Here is an 18,678-nt window from a genome sequence, read left to right on the forward strand (position 1 = left end):
TACACTGAAAGGACTTAACACTTTCGGTTCAAATTATGACCCACGTATCCCACCTCTGGCATGGACGACGGTCAAATGTCCTTGGGTTGCCAAGGGGGCAGGTGGGGGGATGTTGAAGCTTCGAAGTGCTTTTTTTGTATGGCATACCAAAGAACAATGATTTGCCAAGTGGCAAGAACTGCAGAAATAAATTGAAAGTTTGAAAGGGAACAATTGTAATAACGACAACACCTACGTGATGTGAAAAGAGACCTCCTAGAGTCAGTATCCTCATTGAACATCTGTAAGTCGATGTTAACCCGGGTGTTGAATATCCTCCGTGCTCGGTGGGTTTATTCACTGCAGTCGTAGTATATTTCACACACACGAATATCTCAATCTAGAAACCATGATTGTTTGATTCGCAGGTGTTTTCTATGTACAGTATGTCAAATGAAAATTACCTTCGCCTGTAAGGGGAAAGAGATAATCGGAGTTGTGGATTCATCTGTGACCTTCATATGAGCCTTCAGAGGAAGTGTAAGAAATATTGTGAGGAAATATTTCAGTCAGCCAAGTGAAAGTTATGCAGGAAATAGGCAGCAATTTCACAATTGAAACGAGCGAAGCGAAAGAGAAAGAGGTTTCTTGATCTTGAATACATCTATTAGCCAAGGAAAGGTAACTAAAATGAGAGACCTTGTAAATGCATCCGTTTAACACGTATTTGAGCAATTCATTTAAGAAAGGTGACTTTCTGCTTTCTTTGAGTGCGCTGTTTCTGTCATTTAGCATCTGTTGCCGTTTAAATGTCCTCTCTTGATGTGTCAAAATTGCAAATAACATAGTATTATCTAGCATCTCACTGCGGAAGAGATAGAGGTTATGCAACTTTCATTCATCCTATTATTATCAATTCCAAGGAAAAAACAGGTTGAATACTAAATGACCCTTTGCTTTCTAACAATTAATAGAAGATCAACTGATTAGCTTTCTCTTTGACCTGTTAAAAACTCCCTTGTGTGACTGGCTCAGTTAAAACCTTTAACATAATTATCACTACTATTATTTATTATTTATTTTTATTTGCTCATTTATTTATTTATTTCATTGTTGCGTGTGTGTGTGCGTATGTGTGAGAGCCTATACAGTGTCTGTTTAGGTAGCCCGCCTAGAATAGCTTTACTAACTGCGGGCTACAAAAGCCTTTATTTCTTTAACTTTTAATAAAGATCTCGTTATATGTGATATTGACCAAGCCTAAGGTCAAGATGGCTGGATATTGTCCGTATTTGTGTGTGTTTTTATGGACCGAGAAAAAGTCCACCGCGCAAGGTTAGTCAGTAACGGATTTATTATATAACAAAAATATTTCTCTTTAATAAGAATCAAGAGTGAATTGTTTATTTCGAAAGTCTAGAAAGAAGGCAAACGGTGTTTTAAGCTTAATAGCCTTGAGGGTCGTTTAATCTTTTCTTTGTTTTGACTGTCTTCTGCCGCGACCTCGTTGCCGACAATGTCCAAAAGCCACGAACGCTTTTAAGTCCACCGCCAAGAACTCTTTTTCTTGCGCAGGCTCAAAGCGGGCGATCCCGAGAGGGGTAGAGATTCTCTTCGTCTTGCCCACGAGCGCTGCCCGCTATCTAATGAAGTTATTTAAAAGCAAATATTTCCTTAGACTCCAAACTGCTGGTAATCCATTTTAACGCTATTTAAGAAAATAAATTGTTTCCTTTGCAGAAACTCATGAACAGGAACATTTACGACAAACAGTTCTTCGCAAACGTCGAGGACTTAGACATGAAGTCGTCAATTTACCAATGATTCTCTTGCTTTAAGTTTGCAGTAACTTAACTCGTTGTGTCGACTCTAATTAAGGGCACCTCTTGTAAAGGAAATTTGTAAACAACTTTCGAAGTGTAATTTTTCACACCGCACTTGCATCCCTTACCTTCAAAATGATTATTGAACAACACCAAAAGAAATGATCCAAATTGATTTTATCAGCATTTATTAAGCATAGTCTCTACACAGCAAAGAAGCAATAATCGATATTACTTCAGTATCAGCGTGACAGAAACCCATTTCTACAGGACGTTGCAGAGAGAGTCACGAGATTATTACAAGTGGAACGACTTCGTCTCTTCATGGATGGATCGCAAAATAGAAAGATAAGGGTAACTGTCTCGCACTGACTAGAACTGTTTGCAGCAGATATCAACGAAATCATTTTAACTACTGTTGGTAAATGTAAATCAGGTTATTAAAACGGCTTACAGACTGAGTATATAAATGAATAAAGTAAAACAGCTAACAGGCTACAGTAATTCCGGAGTAAGAGCTTCGCTCCGAACAAAAGGCGATCACCGACTCGCATTTCCATTCGATTCTATTTCTGTTCCTTCAAAAGCAGGGACGTGACGTTGCTTTGTAGATATTCGAGCTCAACAGCTAATGCCAATGAAATCTCATGGGGTGGGAGGGAGACATCCTTGTGTTTATTAAGTTCAATAAAAACTCAATAATATGAAAACGCGCGTACTCTTAAACGATCAAAGCTCTCCAGATCACGTTTAGCCAAAACTATCACAGGTCTATAATTTGGAAGAAAATTTCCTGAGAAAAAATAGAAAATAGGCATTCTGCGCGAAGTCCTTACTTAAGGTAACAAATGGTAGGCACTGCTTAGCTGATATAATGCCACGCAGTTTAAATGTAATGAGAATTGACTAACGTGGCTACAATCTGGTAAAAAATCTACTAAAATCCAAACTTTTTAATAAATATCAAAAAACTATCTTAAAATTAACTACTACTCGAGAGCATAAATCCCGTTGACAGTCAAACTAAGTGAAGCGTACCCCTCAGGATCACATCAATGATTTGATTATTCGATATTGAATCCGCTAATCGTTTCAGGGGCGCAATAACGAATTGAATATTTGAACATGGAACCCGCTAACCGTTTCAAGAATGCAATAATGGATTGATTTTTTGAATATTGAACCCGATAGCCGTATTCGTTTTGAAAAGGCGCGGATCATTGTTCAAATCAGAAGTCCATTCCTGATTGGATTATGCGAACACGTGATGATGGATCGGAACTATTTCAACATGGCGTCAGACATGGGGGGAAAGGTGAGTGCGAGTGTTGTGTAGAACTTCTTGTCAATGTTGTAAATGGAATGTTATTGAGAGCTTTTTTCGCCTATTTACATCTTGACAAACTTCTTACATGTCATTTGGTCGGTAAAATCATCAAAATATCACACCAACCGTAAAAATAGAGCAAATAAATAAAGAAAGATAATAAGTAAATAAATAAAATACAATTATGTTGATGTTGAAAATAAAAATTAAATTACGAAAAAATATATAAGCTATGTACAACTATCATTTAACTTCAAGTATAATTCTAATATGCCTTATCTTTTTACCAATGATACTAAAAGCAGAGTAAAGAGAATATTGTTTGCGGCAAACGCAGTCACACGAGATCGTCACAACCCACGAACAGAAAAACCATTGATTACAGATGACGCCTCGGTTTTGTGGTTAATAGCAATCGTCGTATTTCACAAAGCGATAACGTAATCTACAGTATGTGCGACAAGGTAAGAGCGACGTCGTTGAGTTCGTGATTCTCTTGTATTCCTGCGCTTCTTAATCTCCTAAGTACTAACATTGTAAACGTTCCCGAAGGATCAAAGGTGTTACATGTTTTCGGGGTTTGAGGAATAATCGCAGATACTCTACAAGCTGCACACATCTTCGACTAATTAACCTCTACATACACAGTATTTGTACCAGTAACGGGTGGCAGTGTTGCCTTCTTTTCACGACCAGGCAGTTCACTAAGTTCAGCTGTGCCTGCCAGTGATACAAAGAAAACATTACGTAATGTAAGTTGTAAATGAAGGAAACAGAAAATTGTGAGTATTCTCCGGACAGCACTTCATGTGAAGAAATAAATAAGCTTGTTATTTATCATAATAAAAATGTAACCTTTAAATGATGCCAGAGTCCATAAAGAAGAGGATTGGTGGAAAGCGTACGTGGTTTAGAATTTTATTCTGGTGGACCTTACCTTCTTTTTCTTCGTGGTTTAAACGACCACTGCATTTTTCTGGGTGTGGCTGTACAGGTGGACTTGAGCCATTCCTAAGTCTTCCCTCAGACCTCGTATGAGTTAAAAAAAAAAAAAACAAAAAAAACACGAATAAACATACACATACATGTACATGGTGAAACAAATAAATAAAAAGAAGAGAAAAAAAAACAACGGGGGTAAAATAAATATGCTTAAAATGTCCTAGGTCAGTCAGGGCAGTCACAGGCGTATATTTAATGTCTTATTTAAAAACAAAACTCAATTAACGAAAAATAACAGAAATATTCGACGTTCCGGTAACAAAAAATAGTCATTAGCTAGCACTATACAACACTCACATCTCCACGTCTTGGCCCCCATCTGGGTGGACTTCTTACAATAGCATGTAAAAAAAGAGAACATACAGTAGCTACATGTAGATTTTGCTAGCATGTTATTTCGTTTGCTTTATACCTTTAAAGATACCTTTCGAGGAAATGGTTTTAGAATCTAGTTGTCCACATCAATTTTGATCATATCTCTGCAATTACAGCTTATCAGTAAAAATTAAAGCCAAACGCTGTCCCGAAATGGAATCAAAGTGACACTATGGTGAACTTGTCGATACATTGCGCAGAAAATACAGTGATTTCACTCTTCGTAAATATAATATAATATAGATCAATTTCTATAGCGCATTTCCATGTAAATGCTCTAATGCGCTTTACAACACTGTGCGGGGGACTTTTCCAGACTGCCGGCGGCAGTTTACAATTAATAAAGGAGACATTTTTACAGATGCCCCCTCCCCCCCCTTCCCAGTAAACAGGCCAGACCACATCACAGTAATCTCGTGATGTGGGTTCTTTAACGTCCCTTGCCGAAATTAACTAATTGATAGGTGCAGGAGACGGGACCTCCGGCTTTACGTCCTATCCGAGAAGACGAAGCAATGTGAGTGAAGCGTCTTGCTTAAGGACACAACGTCAAGCCCCAGCCAGGACTTGAACCCGGGCCATCTGACCTAGAGTCCAGCGCACTGACCACTGGACTACTCACGCCTCACAAAATACCCCTAAACGCCTCTAAATGCATAATTCTCATAGGTATGCTTCGCATATCCACAAGTAAAAAATTAATAACATAGCTACCATGAATTTGTCGAGGTATATAAATATGTTAATTTAGTCTTTGAAAACTAAAATAAAAAATTAATTAAAATTGGACTAAATTCACAGTTTAGATTAAAATGCGCAATACTTACTCTTTGAGCCCTTACTTTTCGCGCAAAAGTAGCGGAAAAGTATTCCAACGACAAAGACAAAACCAATTGCCACCACAAACGCGATGAGGAGAATCTTCCACCAATCCATCCCTGAAAAAAAAAATAATAACGAACATTAGCATGTTTCAAGATAAGGACCTCGACCACACCTGGTTGGCGAACCATAATTTATTTCTCAAAGGCTACAAGAAACAGAATGTGTGTAATGTTTTTATCGGAGGCTATCCATATCAGTTCTAGAGAGTGACATGAAGACTTACCCTGAGAGGATCTGCCAGGTGGTGGTGTAGACATCTCATCTGTAGCCATCTCATCTGTGATCCTGACATCATACTCTACAGTTGAAGAATAAAACATTCCCTATCCTCGAAAATCCGTTCAAAACGTCAGGGACATCAGTGAAAGTCTTCAGCTGCTTGAAAATACCATTTACTAGCAAGGGCGTTGATTGGTTTGCCAGTACATTGTCCAAGACCCATCAATTTTCCCCACCCAGACTGGCTTCTAAATCCCCTTGAAAAACCTCTTCAACAGCCAGTGCTGAGGAGTTTATGTAAAGGGAAAAACTAAAAAATAAACTAACTGGAGCTCTGCTTTGGGCTTGGCTTGGTTGTTTTATTGTTTTCATTATTATCATACACCACGCTTTGAGATCTGTGTAAAAACCCACTACAGTAGCAATTCTTTACAAGCTATAGTGACCGTCAAAAACATTTTTCAAACCCAAAAAAAATTTTTCAAACTGCAAGTAAAGGCTAAAGGCATTAATTCATTGACTGGCAAAACTATCATAGGAAGTGTTATGAAGACTTACCTAGTGGAGATGTTACAGGTACATTTTTTGGACATGTCTTCAATTTAATAGCAGACACACTGAACTCTCCCAGTTTGCCACCTTGCTCAAGTGTAGCATTTATAAGTGTTGTGATAACATTTTTTCCCTTTGTAGTGGAGTTGAATTTCAGTGCAAGATCAACAGTTTTATTGTCACACCTTGAGAAAGACAACAACCAAGGGTTAGAATGACATGAACTGGGAAACAGAAAAGGAAATGAAAAGAATTTAAATTCAAAATATGGAAGTGTGAACAACTGGTAATCATCTTAAACCTAATAATTTGCATACCTCACACTCATTGACTGCACTTCTTCGTAACCATATTTATCTGCAAAAGCAGCTATAAGCTGCAAGTAAACATTTCAATTTTTGTCAAAAAATTTTAGTGTAAATGTACCACACATACACGTATTGTACACCTACATAAGAACAAATGAGGATGACACACAATATCATGTACCAATTAATTAAATAAAAATGGCTGTTAATTTTGGTGAGAATCAGCGAAAAGTCAGCCTCTGAGCAACTTAGTCAGTCTGTATCTTTAAAATACCACTTCAATGAATAAATGTTCTTCTTACTGTTACATCGTTTACATTTTTTTGGAAAAAAAGCACTGAGTCGATTATTTCCCTAAATACAGAGCAAGAGCAAAAATGAACAATAATATAGATTGTGAAAAGATTTTAAGCTCAAGATTTGAAAGAACTCTAACAGACAGAGTGCAACCCAGAAAATAAAGAAACACTGTATATTTGACTTTAACACACTTTCTCTCTAGTAGCTGAATTTCCTTTTGATCATTATACAGCCAGCACATTACTCTCTGTCCCTAAAGTAACCAAAAGTCAGAGCAATTATAATAAAAAACTTAACAAATCAAGTGAAGTTCAACACAGGCACAAACTTAATTGTGAGAAAAAAAATCCCATAATAAATACCAGTAGATATTATTTTTATGAATACTGTGGCTTTTTAGGCAATATATAAGTTATATGCACATAAAGTTACCTGTTCATTAAATGTCTCTTCTACTGAAGATTTATTGCTTAGTCCATCTTCACAAGGTTCACCTTTGAGGGTAATCGTTGTGTTAATCAGTTTTCCTCCAATGTCTGAAAACAAAGGGAAAAAAATCATCACCAAAAGGTTTACTGAAAATTTTTATTGATTTTTATTGGAAAACTTTAGGCTCTTTCTGAAGTTATTTCACTTCAGAGACAATTGAGGAGTCTGTATGGCACTTGTTATAAGAACATCTAGTGTTTTACCCATAGCTTATGTGATCCTGGGAACTACTCAACTTCTAATAATTATTTTCATTGTTAGAATGTTGTGATTATTTACCTAATGACAAAATTAATTGTAACATTGTTAATTACATACATGTATTCCATTAATTGGACTTTTCTTTTAAGCACTAACCAGAGTGGCAAAAGTTTTAAAAAATTTCTTCAAGTCAAGTGAAACAATTCAGGGTAACACGGCCGATCATACCAAACTGGCCTTTTGCATACAAACTACAGGTAGATCATCAGGTAAATGTAGAGGGGATAAACTATATGTACATGTCAGGTGTCTGCCTCTCCTGCTTTTAAAAACATTATAAAATTGATGTAAAATAGGTTCTCAGCATATAATGACTAGAAGATGAAAGAAGTAAAACAACATTCTTCAGTGCACATCAGTCCCCCTCCTTTCCAAATAAAAAATCCAACACAATTAAATTTTTTTTCTTGTACTTTCTCAGAAACCCAAGTTATACTGTCTTGTTTGCCCAATTTTGATATTCACACCATAAAGCCACCTAAAGTTCAAATTGCTGCAATGGTTTCTTTGTATTTCTATTTGTTAGTAATTGAATCATCAATATTTTAATGATGTAACTATTCAAAAACAGTTAAATATCAACCAAGACAAAGTAGAAGCATGATAATTAGCTTCTGCAACCTGACAGGCTGATTGACACCTGGTTCAACTCTGAGAACCCAATAAAAAAAGCCCTGCTGGTACTGATGTGAAGCTACAATACAACTGTAAAATGTATGACTACAATGTAACTTACAAACATTGGCAGTTTTTGAATCATTTCCAAGCCTATTGGCCACTTTGCAGGTATAGCTGACATCATTACAGACATTTAAAAGATCAATTGAATTCTTGCTACAAAATTTTCGTGAGCCACATGGAGTCCAAGTATAAGTAGGTGGAGGGTTTCCTTCTGCTGTACAATTAAGAGTTCCAATTTGGTTTGCACCAACAATATACTCATCTTGAAATTTAACAATCTTGGCTGGATCTGTACATTAAATTGGAAAATAACAAATCAGATTAACAAACAGCATCTACAAAAAGATAAATTTGATTTGAAGAATTGATCTATCATTGGAAGAAATATTAATGAACTGTCATTTAGTAAATGTTTCTGACACTTTCATTTCATAGTTAACCATTCGATAGTGAAATATGAAATATGCTTAAAGAAATAGGCTTTGTTACCATAAATGTAAGTTGGGAAAGAACTCTATGATAGCTGACTTGGGGGTTTTATTGAGGTTTGGAGCAGGAGGGCATGTGAATTTGGCACCCCTGCATAGTTAACACAAGGCTCAAAGGGCATTGCTCCTGTGTGTGTGTGGTTGTGGGGGGGGGGGGGGGAGGGGGGCTGAGGGCATACTCTTCTAAAATGAAAATGTTGAAATGCAAAAGTCACAGAGATGCATTGCCCTGCATTTTGGAGCAGAAACTGACATGCTTCTGTAACTGATTTGAGACATTATTCAAAAGGTAAATTAGTTTTATAATGTATATCCAAATTCTTGAACATATTAAGTTTTAAGAATAGCTGGCCTATCAACAGAAAGTGTCACAAATGATCAAAGATGGTGTAGTGTCCGTTTGTGACAATTGTTCATGATTTTTTGAAATTGTTATGACTCAACATTCAATGTCTCACTTACAACAATATTTGGTTGGTCACTTATTAATAAAAGTAGTCTGATAAACTGACTAAATCTGTAGAGGTAGGGGATGTAGAACTGTTGAGCATGAGGCACACCTTCTAAAGTCTCCCTGGATTTAAACTGGACCCATAGGGCATAACAAGATTACAACATACTATACTACAGTCAGCAACACTTTTAACTTACATAAGACTTTGATCTGAAAGCCTCGTTTCCAAGTTTCAGCTCTCCAATCAATTAATTTGCAAACAAATTCTCCGTTAGCAATATCATCAGCCTTAGTGACTTGAGTGATGTTAAGACAGATTCTTTGATTACTCAACCACAAGGAGAATCGACCATTAAATCCCACATTAATGGGATCAGCATCTCCATTTGGTTTGATGCTGACGATGCCAGTCCCATTGAACTCCAAGACAGCTAGACTCAAATTCTGAGTCAGGCTAAAGCTCCAGGTCAGAATGGCAGAAGAGCCAACAGGAACCAGCAGAGTGCCAGGGGTGAGCACTTCATTAGGATTTGATGTTGTCTTCACTGGTGCAGGTTGATACCATGTAACACTTCCACCATCTGAAGGAGAGTATTTTAGATTGCAGTTGTATTACAACAATTCACACTTTCCATCTCGCCTCTATTATTTTGTGTTGTTAAAAACCTTAAAGGTACTGTTGCAACAACCATTTACCATACATTTCCTCGAAACAACTTACAATGTTCCCCCATGGCAATCCAGGAGATCTTTGCACAAATGCAAGGATTGACTACTGGTAACTTATAAATTCATCTGCTGCAGTCAATAAAATAGGGTATCCAAAGAAAGTAATGCTGTAGCATATTCTATTGATAGTGACAAAGTTTAAGCAGTGATTCATCTAACTGCATGTTCCAAAGTAGTGTTAAGTCACGGGGTGTTCGCAAACCTAAGATTTTAACACATGAATGATAGTCTGTCGAAGCACTAGATTGTGGGTTTAGTGTGTTACCAATTGAATCAGTAGCCAGTAATCGGATCCCTATGTTTGCACAAAGATTTCTGGGATCACCACAGGGCAAACATTGCAAGTCACTAGGAAGAAGTGTGGTGTGAAAGACTGTTTTGTTGAAAGATTATTGCTTTTTTTTGCCCTTTTTTATTAGAAATGGATTAGGATAATATTGATACAAAGAAAAGTTAAGTTTTTTTTGTGAACAGCCATAAAATATCTCATAAAATCAGATCATGTTTAATGTAGGTAGTGTTGGTCGACGCCATCCATTAACATACTGGTCATGTCGACCGCTACTCAGCAGACACTCAGTCAACACCTCGATTGAGTGTCAGTCAAATATCGCTTTGGCCAAATTAGTCTCGTCAACACTCGGCTTACACTTTATCAATACTTTACCAATAGTCTGCCAATACTTTACCAACCAATACCTTACAGAGCAATACCTTAGTTTGCCAATTCTTTTTCTACTGACCAAATGTTGGTTTTCACACTAAATATGTTCAGACATTGATTGCCTGATGATTTCTCATTATATCTTACTTTTGAGCTTTGATATAAAACAGAATTTTGATTTTTATCAAGTTTATAATCAAGGAAATTATTGACATGCTAGAACAAATTAGCCCGCCAATTGCAGCACCACAGTTTCTTTAGAAACTTTCACCCTCTCCCTCTTCAATAGTTCACTGACAGTCAACCTATACCTTGCCAATAGTTCACCCATAGTTTACAGATAGACCATCAACACTATCAGCTGACACTCATCCAATATGTCAGCTGAGTAGCAGCCAACGCTCAGCTTACACATCGGTCAAATATCAGCAGAGTGTGGGTCGAGTGTTGGCCGACATATTGGCTGATACCCGACCAATACTTGACTGGCACTCATCCGATATTTGACTGATAGGTGGCACTATTGGCCACTACGTATACTCGGCCGAGTGTCGACCGGTAGTGCTGACCGATAGTGTCGACTAACACTACCTACAGTAAATATGACCTGTACAAATCTACCGATTAACTTTTCTCCATGCCCACGGTTTATTATTGAGTGATTTCGAAATATCAAAGTAGAAATAACTCAGTAAAGTCATTTAAGTATTATTTACGTGTGTTCAGTCTACTTCTTGTATTTCTCTCGGCTTGGTAAGACAAAAAAGCATTACGACTGCAACACGAGGTAGCATCTGAGAAGTTTCAAATGGTGTGCTAATCAGCATTAAATATTATCGTTATGTTCTATATTACAGTGATTAAACACCTACGTTCTTGTTGTGATCAATGAGAACGAAACAGCGTTGATAATAGGCGACGATTAGAATCATACAACTGAGTCGCTTAAGAAGCGATACTCAACTGATACATGTGTCGGGAGGCTTTGAAGAATGAAGCATAACACAATAGATGCTATTCTTATTCAATGACATGTAAATGAGTGGCCGGGTATTCTGAAGTTTAGCCAACTGATTCTATGTTCAAAGTTTTGCCAGAGTTCCCATGATCTTGCTTTCCAGACAAGATCCTCCAAGGCATCGCTTGGCCTTGGGATTTCCTCATGTTTTCCTCTCATTTCCCATGAGCAGAAGCTCGGTAAAAAGAATTTCCATCTCCGCTGACAACGACTCCTCACCCTTGAGGTATATTATCAAATGTCGTAATCAAGATATTTTGTGGTAATTCTAGCAAAAACTTACACTTCCCTCGTATCGACATTATCCAAATCCATTTCTTGTAAAACAGTGGCGAAAAACGCAACGATCTATCTCCAAACTCAATTTTTTTCCACGACAAAACAACCTTTCATGGTGCATTACCCAAGATGTTCGCCACGTGGATCCCAGAATGGAGTAATGGGGGCGGGGAATTCATAAACAATGAATGACATGAGTATCACGTATCTCGAAAGAGGTTTCTTGCGGGAGATATTGAATGGCACGCGCACAGAAGGAAAACATTGCCTTCTGTAAAACAATTCATTCACAAGGATTGATCACTTGTATTTTACTAATTCGCGGCAGTCAACGAATCAGCAACATAACGACAAAGAAGCTATTCAGAAAAGAAACTATTGAAACAAAAATCTCAAATACGTTACCTGTGAGTTCAGCTTTGAGTAAAATCCATAGAAGGAAACAATCGAAAAGAAAATTCATATTAGGAAAGTAAACGTTCCCACAGTAAAATGTCACGATCATAAATATGCTAATGTAACCACAGGCGAATGATTTTCAAGCGCACCGTGTCTGATTTTCAGGTCTAAAGTTCATTACAACCCTATCCCAGCTGCCCCTGTAATTTGGGTGTAATTACTTCCCAGTAACTTAAATTGCCTATAACCCCAAAAATGTTTTTGGCCATATTAAATCTGTCTTTTGAACTGAGCAAAATGCCGCAAAAATTTTTGTGTTTAGTTAAAACCGCGATATTTTTTATGAACTCAAAGTCGTGGAAAATCACATTTTTCTCTAAGCCCGAGAATGAATATAGCAAGATCGATCATTTGTATGCGCCGTCATGGCTGCCTGCTCTCAAAGATTGCTCTATTGTTTTGTTGGATTTTTGGTTATCCACCAGGTTCAATTGGTTTATAATGTCTCGTATTGGCAAGTTAAAACAATTATTGAACATTCTGTGTGCTCTCCTCCGAGGTGCAAAACTGACGTTGCAAAAAATGAGCAATATTGTGTCTTCCTCCGATTAAACTTCACACGTGCGGGTCTATCGAGAAATTATAATGTCACCTATCCTGTTCGAAGAGCTGGAAAACACGGTGAAATAACTCTGACGTTGAAACAGAAACTATTCGTCCAAGATCTAACGATATTTATGGACATCGTAGCAAACCCAGGACCTGTCCAACCATCAAATGAAATCGTTTCCTGTTCTTTTGAAGATCAAGTTACTGGAATTAAATTTCTCGGCAGAAACAACAATGGAATAATGACATATTCTAGCAGCGAACTTCGCGCCCTTCATTCTAGCCTTACCGTCCCTCGCTACGTTTTCCTTACTCTTAAGGATTATGGCATTCTCAGGACCCGTCGTAACAGAGCTGGAAAGCGTGTTAGAGCGAAAAAGTACAAAATACCTACATTATGTAATACTCATTACTATTCATGCGGCCCTGTTTCGCCAACTCAAGTTAATTATTCCACAGGCAGCCCAAGCTCACTACTAGAAAAGCGGACGCATGGACGTGACTCTTACCGTGTTGCGCTACGTTTTATATTTATAAAGGTTTGTATGGGATGTTATCGGTTTGCCTTAAAAGAGAGGAAAAAAATGTCTTGTTTTGAAATAAAATGGACTTATCTTATTGCCTTGTAATGTTTTCTTTGTTGATTCCTAGCATCTCAGGCCATTTTGAAGCGTTTTCGGCGAGTTAGCGCTATGTTGGTGTTCAACTGCTAAAAGAAAGTCTTTTTTCTTTCGAGTTCGCGCTATGTTGGTGTTCCACTACTAAAAGAAAGTCTTTCTTTAAGCAGTTGAACACCAACATAGCGCTAACTCGCCGAAAACGCTTCAAAATGGCCTGAGATGCCAGGAATCAACAAAGAAAACATTACAAGGCAATAAGATAAGTCCATTTTATTTCAAAACAAGACATTTTTTCCTCTCTTTTAAGGCAAACCGATAACATCCCATACAAACCCTTATGAATATAAAACGTAGCGCAACACGGTATGAGTCACGTCCGCTTTTCTAGTAGTGAGCTTGGGCTGCCTGTGATTATTCACGTTCAAGCGGCGACAGACCTACTAGCTTGCGAAGTAAGCCCTGGGGGAAAGGAGGTAAGATTGAGGGGAGCGGAATGTGCGGAGGGGAGAGGGAGGGCTTGCCACAGACCCCCACTAACTAACGAAACGCCCCCTATTTTCGTTTTCATATCGTCTTGCATATGTCAATCAGCGCCTCTTAAAATTAACCAATCGAAAAGCGCCATTAGCAAGAGCTCAGTGAACCATGCAAATTGTCAAAACAACAACTAAAACTTGCTCCACGTGAGTGAGAAATATCAGAATACAAGGAGAATCTGGTATCAAAATCTAAGGGAGGGAGAGAGCAAAAAGTTAATCCAGAAGACGTAGTTTGCCGGTTTTGTGGAGTAGATTTAAGAATTAAATTTGGAAGTGGCTTCAAGAGTTTTGTAAACATCTTTAATCAGAGTCAAAGGGAAGAATTTCACTGTGTCTTCGCCGATCGCCTTCGAACGGTCGGTTTTCACTTTGAAAATAAGTCGCACATATCTCAAATTATATGCCTTCCTTATGCAAGAAAAGCTAACAGTTTTTGCCAGTTTTATGAATTGTTGAATAAGGCCGCTTCTCAATGTCCGGATTCCCGTGATGTTTCGTGGAAATGAAAGTTCTCAACACCGACAGGAAAAAGTCCAGGTAGAAAGAGCTTGCGTGTTCCCTCCCCGGCACATGCAAAACCTCCATCTAGCAGGGAAGCGTTCTTTGACTCGCCGAGAAAAGGACAACCCTCAACTTCAGTGATGGATACAAATTTAAACATTGATGATTTGGCTCCAACGTCCATGTTGTGATTACGGGCAAGTTTGAGAATGAAGACGCCATTCTTATCAAGGCCCTGAACTTGAACAAGTGGATGGCTGCCACAAATATTCTACTTCGACATCGATTCTTGAGGGCAGAACTTCTCGAAATCACCGTCGTCCGCCATTTTCTAAAAGGTAGTCGCCACGAGAGACTGTTTAGTTCGAGGGTTGATTGACAGCGTGTCGGCTCTCAGCCAATGGGAATTTTTCGTCCATACGAGATCGGAGATTTTTTTAGTTAGTGGGGGTCTGTGGCAAGCCCTCCCTCTCCCCTCCGCACATTCCGCTCGCCCCAGTCCCCCCTCCTCTCCCCGAGGGCTTGCTTCGCAGGCTACAGACCTACGCATTTTATCAAATCAAGTCGCGGTCCTCGCTGCCTGACCAACTGTCTTATAACTGCAACACTGAGAGACAAGCCTTCAGGGTCATCCAGCTTCTTCGTACCATCATTGTTACTCTCAAATGTCATGTCACTGGCCCCTAAAATCGATGAGATCAGCGAAGTCGTCCATAATGCAAAATTTGATCTTGTATACGTATGATGGACGATCCTCGCAGTAGATAGCGCTATTTGAGCAATAGCGAAATTCAGACCTGAAAAAAATCAGGCCTGTACGGGACTCGAACCACTGACCTCTGCGATACTAGTGCAGCGCTCTAACCAATTGAGCTAACAAGCCAACTGAGAGCAGGCCGTTAAGTTGATTCGTAATGAACCCGTGAAAGTGATAAATGAGATAGAATAAATATATGATTTTCATATATTTATTCTATCTCATTGATCTTGTATGTATTACAGAGTCATGGCTCAAAGATCACATCGATAATAACAGCGTCGCAATCTCGGGCTATAACATAGTCCGTCGGGATCGAACAGAGGCCGAACATGAAAATGAATTAAGGCCATAACTAGTTGTTCTAGGTTTTCTAAGTGACAGTATGTAATTACCGCGAAGATTATAAGAAGAGGACCGACGTGAAAACATACCTTTCATATAAGCTGGAAAATGAGTGATAAACAGGCTCTTGTACAATAAAATAAGGAAATTCTGGATACGCCCATTACATAAGGAACTAGTGTTGACCTTAGTCAGAAGGCTATCATATGGCGACAAGTAATCCCTAAGTATAAATCTAAGTATTCTCTTATTTAGCGCCTCTAGTTTATCCGTATTCCGCGCCCCACAAAAGTGCCAAACTGAGGAACTATAATTAAAATGCGGTAAATGTAAGCTTTGTAAAGCATAAGCAAGGTGTCCTTCGATATCAGTTTTCGAAAGCGTAACATAACATTAAACTGATTACTGATCTTTTTGCATACGTTGGATATGTGACTAGAGAAATCGAGCTTATCATCTATTTCCATTCCGAATATCTCTAATGTGTCCTTTACTGGGAAAGAAAAACTATAGTCCGTTTCGCCAAGAACGAGACGCTGATGCTTGCTCTCGTTGACTGACATCCCATTTTCATGGTACCAATGATTGGCTAACTTGACATTGTGAGATGTGCATACGTCTACTGTCGCAGAGTCGACGTGGGAATAGTATATCTGATGATCATCGGCGTAAGCGTTCAGCCTGGCGCCCTTGACGTAAAACAAGAGATCGTTGATAAAGAAGTTGAATAGCATTGGACCTAACACACTCCCCAGCGGGACCCCGCGTTCAACGCTTTTCCAGGCGGAAAAGGTACCGCCTATCTTGACTCTCTGAGATCTACCAGAGAGATAGTTCCTGAGTAGAGCGCCACTCTTGTCATCCATACCGTAGGCCTTGAACTTGGAAAGAAGGAATGGATACTGAATTACGTCAAACGCTTTGGAGAGGTCCATAGAGACCACCGCAACGAGCTCACCTCTGTCACGCATCATCCTCCAATCTTCCGTCAGCCTTAGAACTGAGGTCTCACAACTATGAAGCTTCTTGTAAGCGCTAATGAAATCTGAAAGCATTTCAAGATAAAATTCATGCACCTTCCCTGCTAGAAGCTTTTCAAAAATATTGTTCAGAACGGGGAGCACAGTTACAGGCCTATATTTAACCATACAAAACTCGTCGTCTTTTTTGAACCAGGGAGTCACAGTGCCCATCTTCCAATTTGCAGGATAAAAGCAGTTTTCGATGGAATGGTTAAAAATGTTTGTGAGAGGCTCAGCAATAACAGCTACAGCGTGTTTGACCAGCCGTGGTGGGATCATATCGTGACCAGGCGATTTACGTACATTGATCTCTTTCATTAAGCTTTCAACCTGAGATTTGCTTGAGCGATGAAAACTGAAGCAAGCGGGTTCGTCTTTGCCCTTGTTTTCAAAGATTACTTTGATATTCAGATGATTAGAAGAATCATTGCCATAATCCTCTTCCTTTCTCAGAGGTACATCATCAGCGATGTGAACAAAGTGTTCGTTAAATAATTCGGCAATTTCCTTTTTGACAGTAATAATTCTGTCCTTTTCCTTTGAGATAATATCATCGGCTCTTCTAGCTTTCGTACGTAAAAAAGGGCGGAAAGTAGACCAGAACTCGCGTGGGTTACCAGGCTCTGATGATTTCTTAACAAAGTACTGTTTTATTGCTTTTCGTCTGAGAGAAGTACAGGTGTTACGTTTAATTTTGTACGCCTCGTAATTTGCATCCGTACGATTGCGCGTGAATGGCTTTCCTCCATTGTTTCGTCATATATGGCACTTGATTGCCGCGTACTATTGTTCGCTTAATTGGGGCATGCTTATTCATGACATCTAGAAACAATTGTTTAAATGCATCAACCTTATCATCAAGTTCATCAAAGCGTCAATAATGTGGAAAGGCACAGATTGCATGTCACGCACAAAGTTTTTCTGGCTAAAATTCTTGAAACTACGAAAACAAATCTTGTGTGAACAAGCCCTTGGTGCCAATGATCGTAGGATTGTGTAAACCAACGAATGATCGCTGATGTGTGTATCCACTACATCAGATGCAACTATATCTCTCTTGTTGTTAGTGAGAATTAAATCGAGAGTAGTTTGAGCTGTCCTGGCCTTTCGAGTTGGCTCAATCAACCAATGCAGGTTGAAAATATCTAACAAGTCTAGAAGAGATCGACCGTCTTTTGGCAAAAAGTCTCAATAGTGGTCTCAGTGCCTCAGCGAAAAGTAATATTAAATGACAGCGTAGTAAAAAGATGATCATACTAAAGGCAACTCAATTACTTATTCCGAAACATAAGGAGTTGTAGCTCGTCAAAGCATTACTGGGGAAAGGAGACCACAAGGGAAGTATTTAGGTTAGATAAAAAATTAAACATGACTGTATTTAAGCATACTTCACAGCGCCTTCTGACGAATGCATGAAGAATTACAACTAAACACGTGTTTAGTCACTCAACAAGCATTGCACCTTAAGATTTCCCCGTGTGGAGATATTCTCAGAACTTAGGAACCCGGACTCTGTGTTACTCAGTTATATGACCTTGTAAATGATTGCAATTGTACTTCCTTTAATTAACAGTTTCTCAAATTAAAGGGTGAAAGTTTCTAAAGAAACTGTGGTGCTGCATCATTCGCTCTGACGAAGGGCTAACACTCGAAACGTCAGCTTTTTAACTCGTTACGGTGGCCAATTTACAATTTCAACTTAGTTGATATAACCAAATTACCTAGTTTCTCAAAATAGTTTAGGAAAAAGATTCTGCTTCTTTATACCTAGCGAGCCTGATCGATGAAACAAATCAAAAGCGAGGTATTCTGGATTAAGCTGAAGTGCATAGAAGTTTATATTAAGAATTTCCGGTGTTGAAATTTCTCCAAGTGACAATTACCTTAGCACTTTGGGACGTTCTACCGGAAAATAATGCCTGGTCATAAAGTGAACAATGCGGTTTTTCATAAGGTATCAGTGCACTTGTTCGTGACCATACCTAAACCATCCCTACTCTCTGAACTTATCCACCATTTGTATCTAACATAAGTTACTCGTGTAATAGTTATC

General features: G+C 38.6%; 1 protein-coding gene across 1 annotated transcript; it reads right to left on the minus strand.

Moving 5' to 3' along the window:
- Positions 1 to 1,973: 1,973 nt before the first annotated feature.
- Positions 1,974 to 18,576, minus strand: LOC148726730 (uncharacterized). Its single transcript, XM_088728595.1, has 15 exons — positions 18,509 to 18,576; positions 16,010 to 17,289; positions 15,693 to 15,704; positions 15,091 to 15,184; positions 13,131 to 13,231; positions 9,341 to 9,724; positions 8,257 to 8,490; positions 7,203 to 7,306; positions 6,480 to 6,538; positions 6,169 to 6,347; positions 5,615 to 5,689; positions 5,334 to 5,444; positions 4,429 to 4,462; positions 4,067 to 4,158; positions 1,974 to 3,849 (listed from the first exon to the last, which is right to left on the minus strand). The coding sequence occupies exons 1-15, from the start codon at positions 18,574 to 18,576 to the stop codon at positions 3,755 to 3,757; spliced, it is 2,922 nt and encodes a 973-aa protein (XP_088584721.1). The 3' UTR covers positions 1,974 to 3,754.
- Positions 18,577 to 18,678: the final 102 nt, after the last annotated feature.

Source organism: Stylophora pistillata, chromosome 7, assembly GCF_964205215.1.
Source record: "Stylophora pistillata chromosome 7, jaStyPist1.2, whole genome shotgun sequence".
Classification (NCBI taxonomy): Eukaryota; Metazoa; Cnidaria; class Anthozoa; order Scleractinia; family Pocilloporidae; genus Stylophora; species Stylophora pistillata.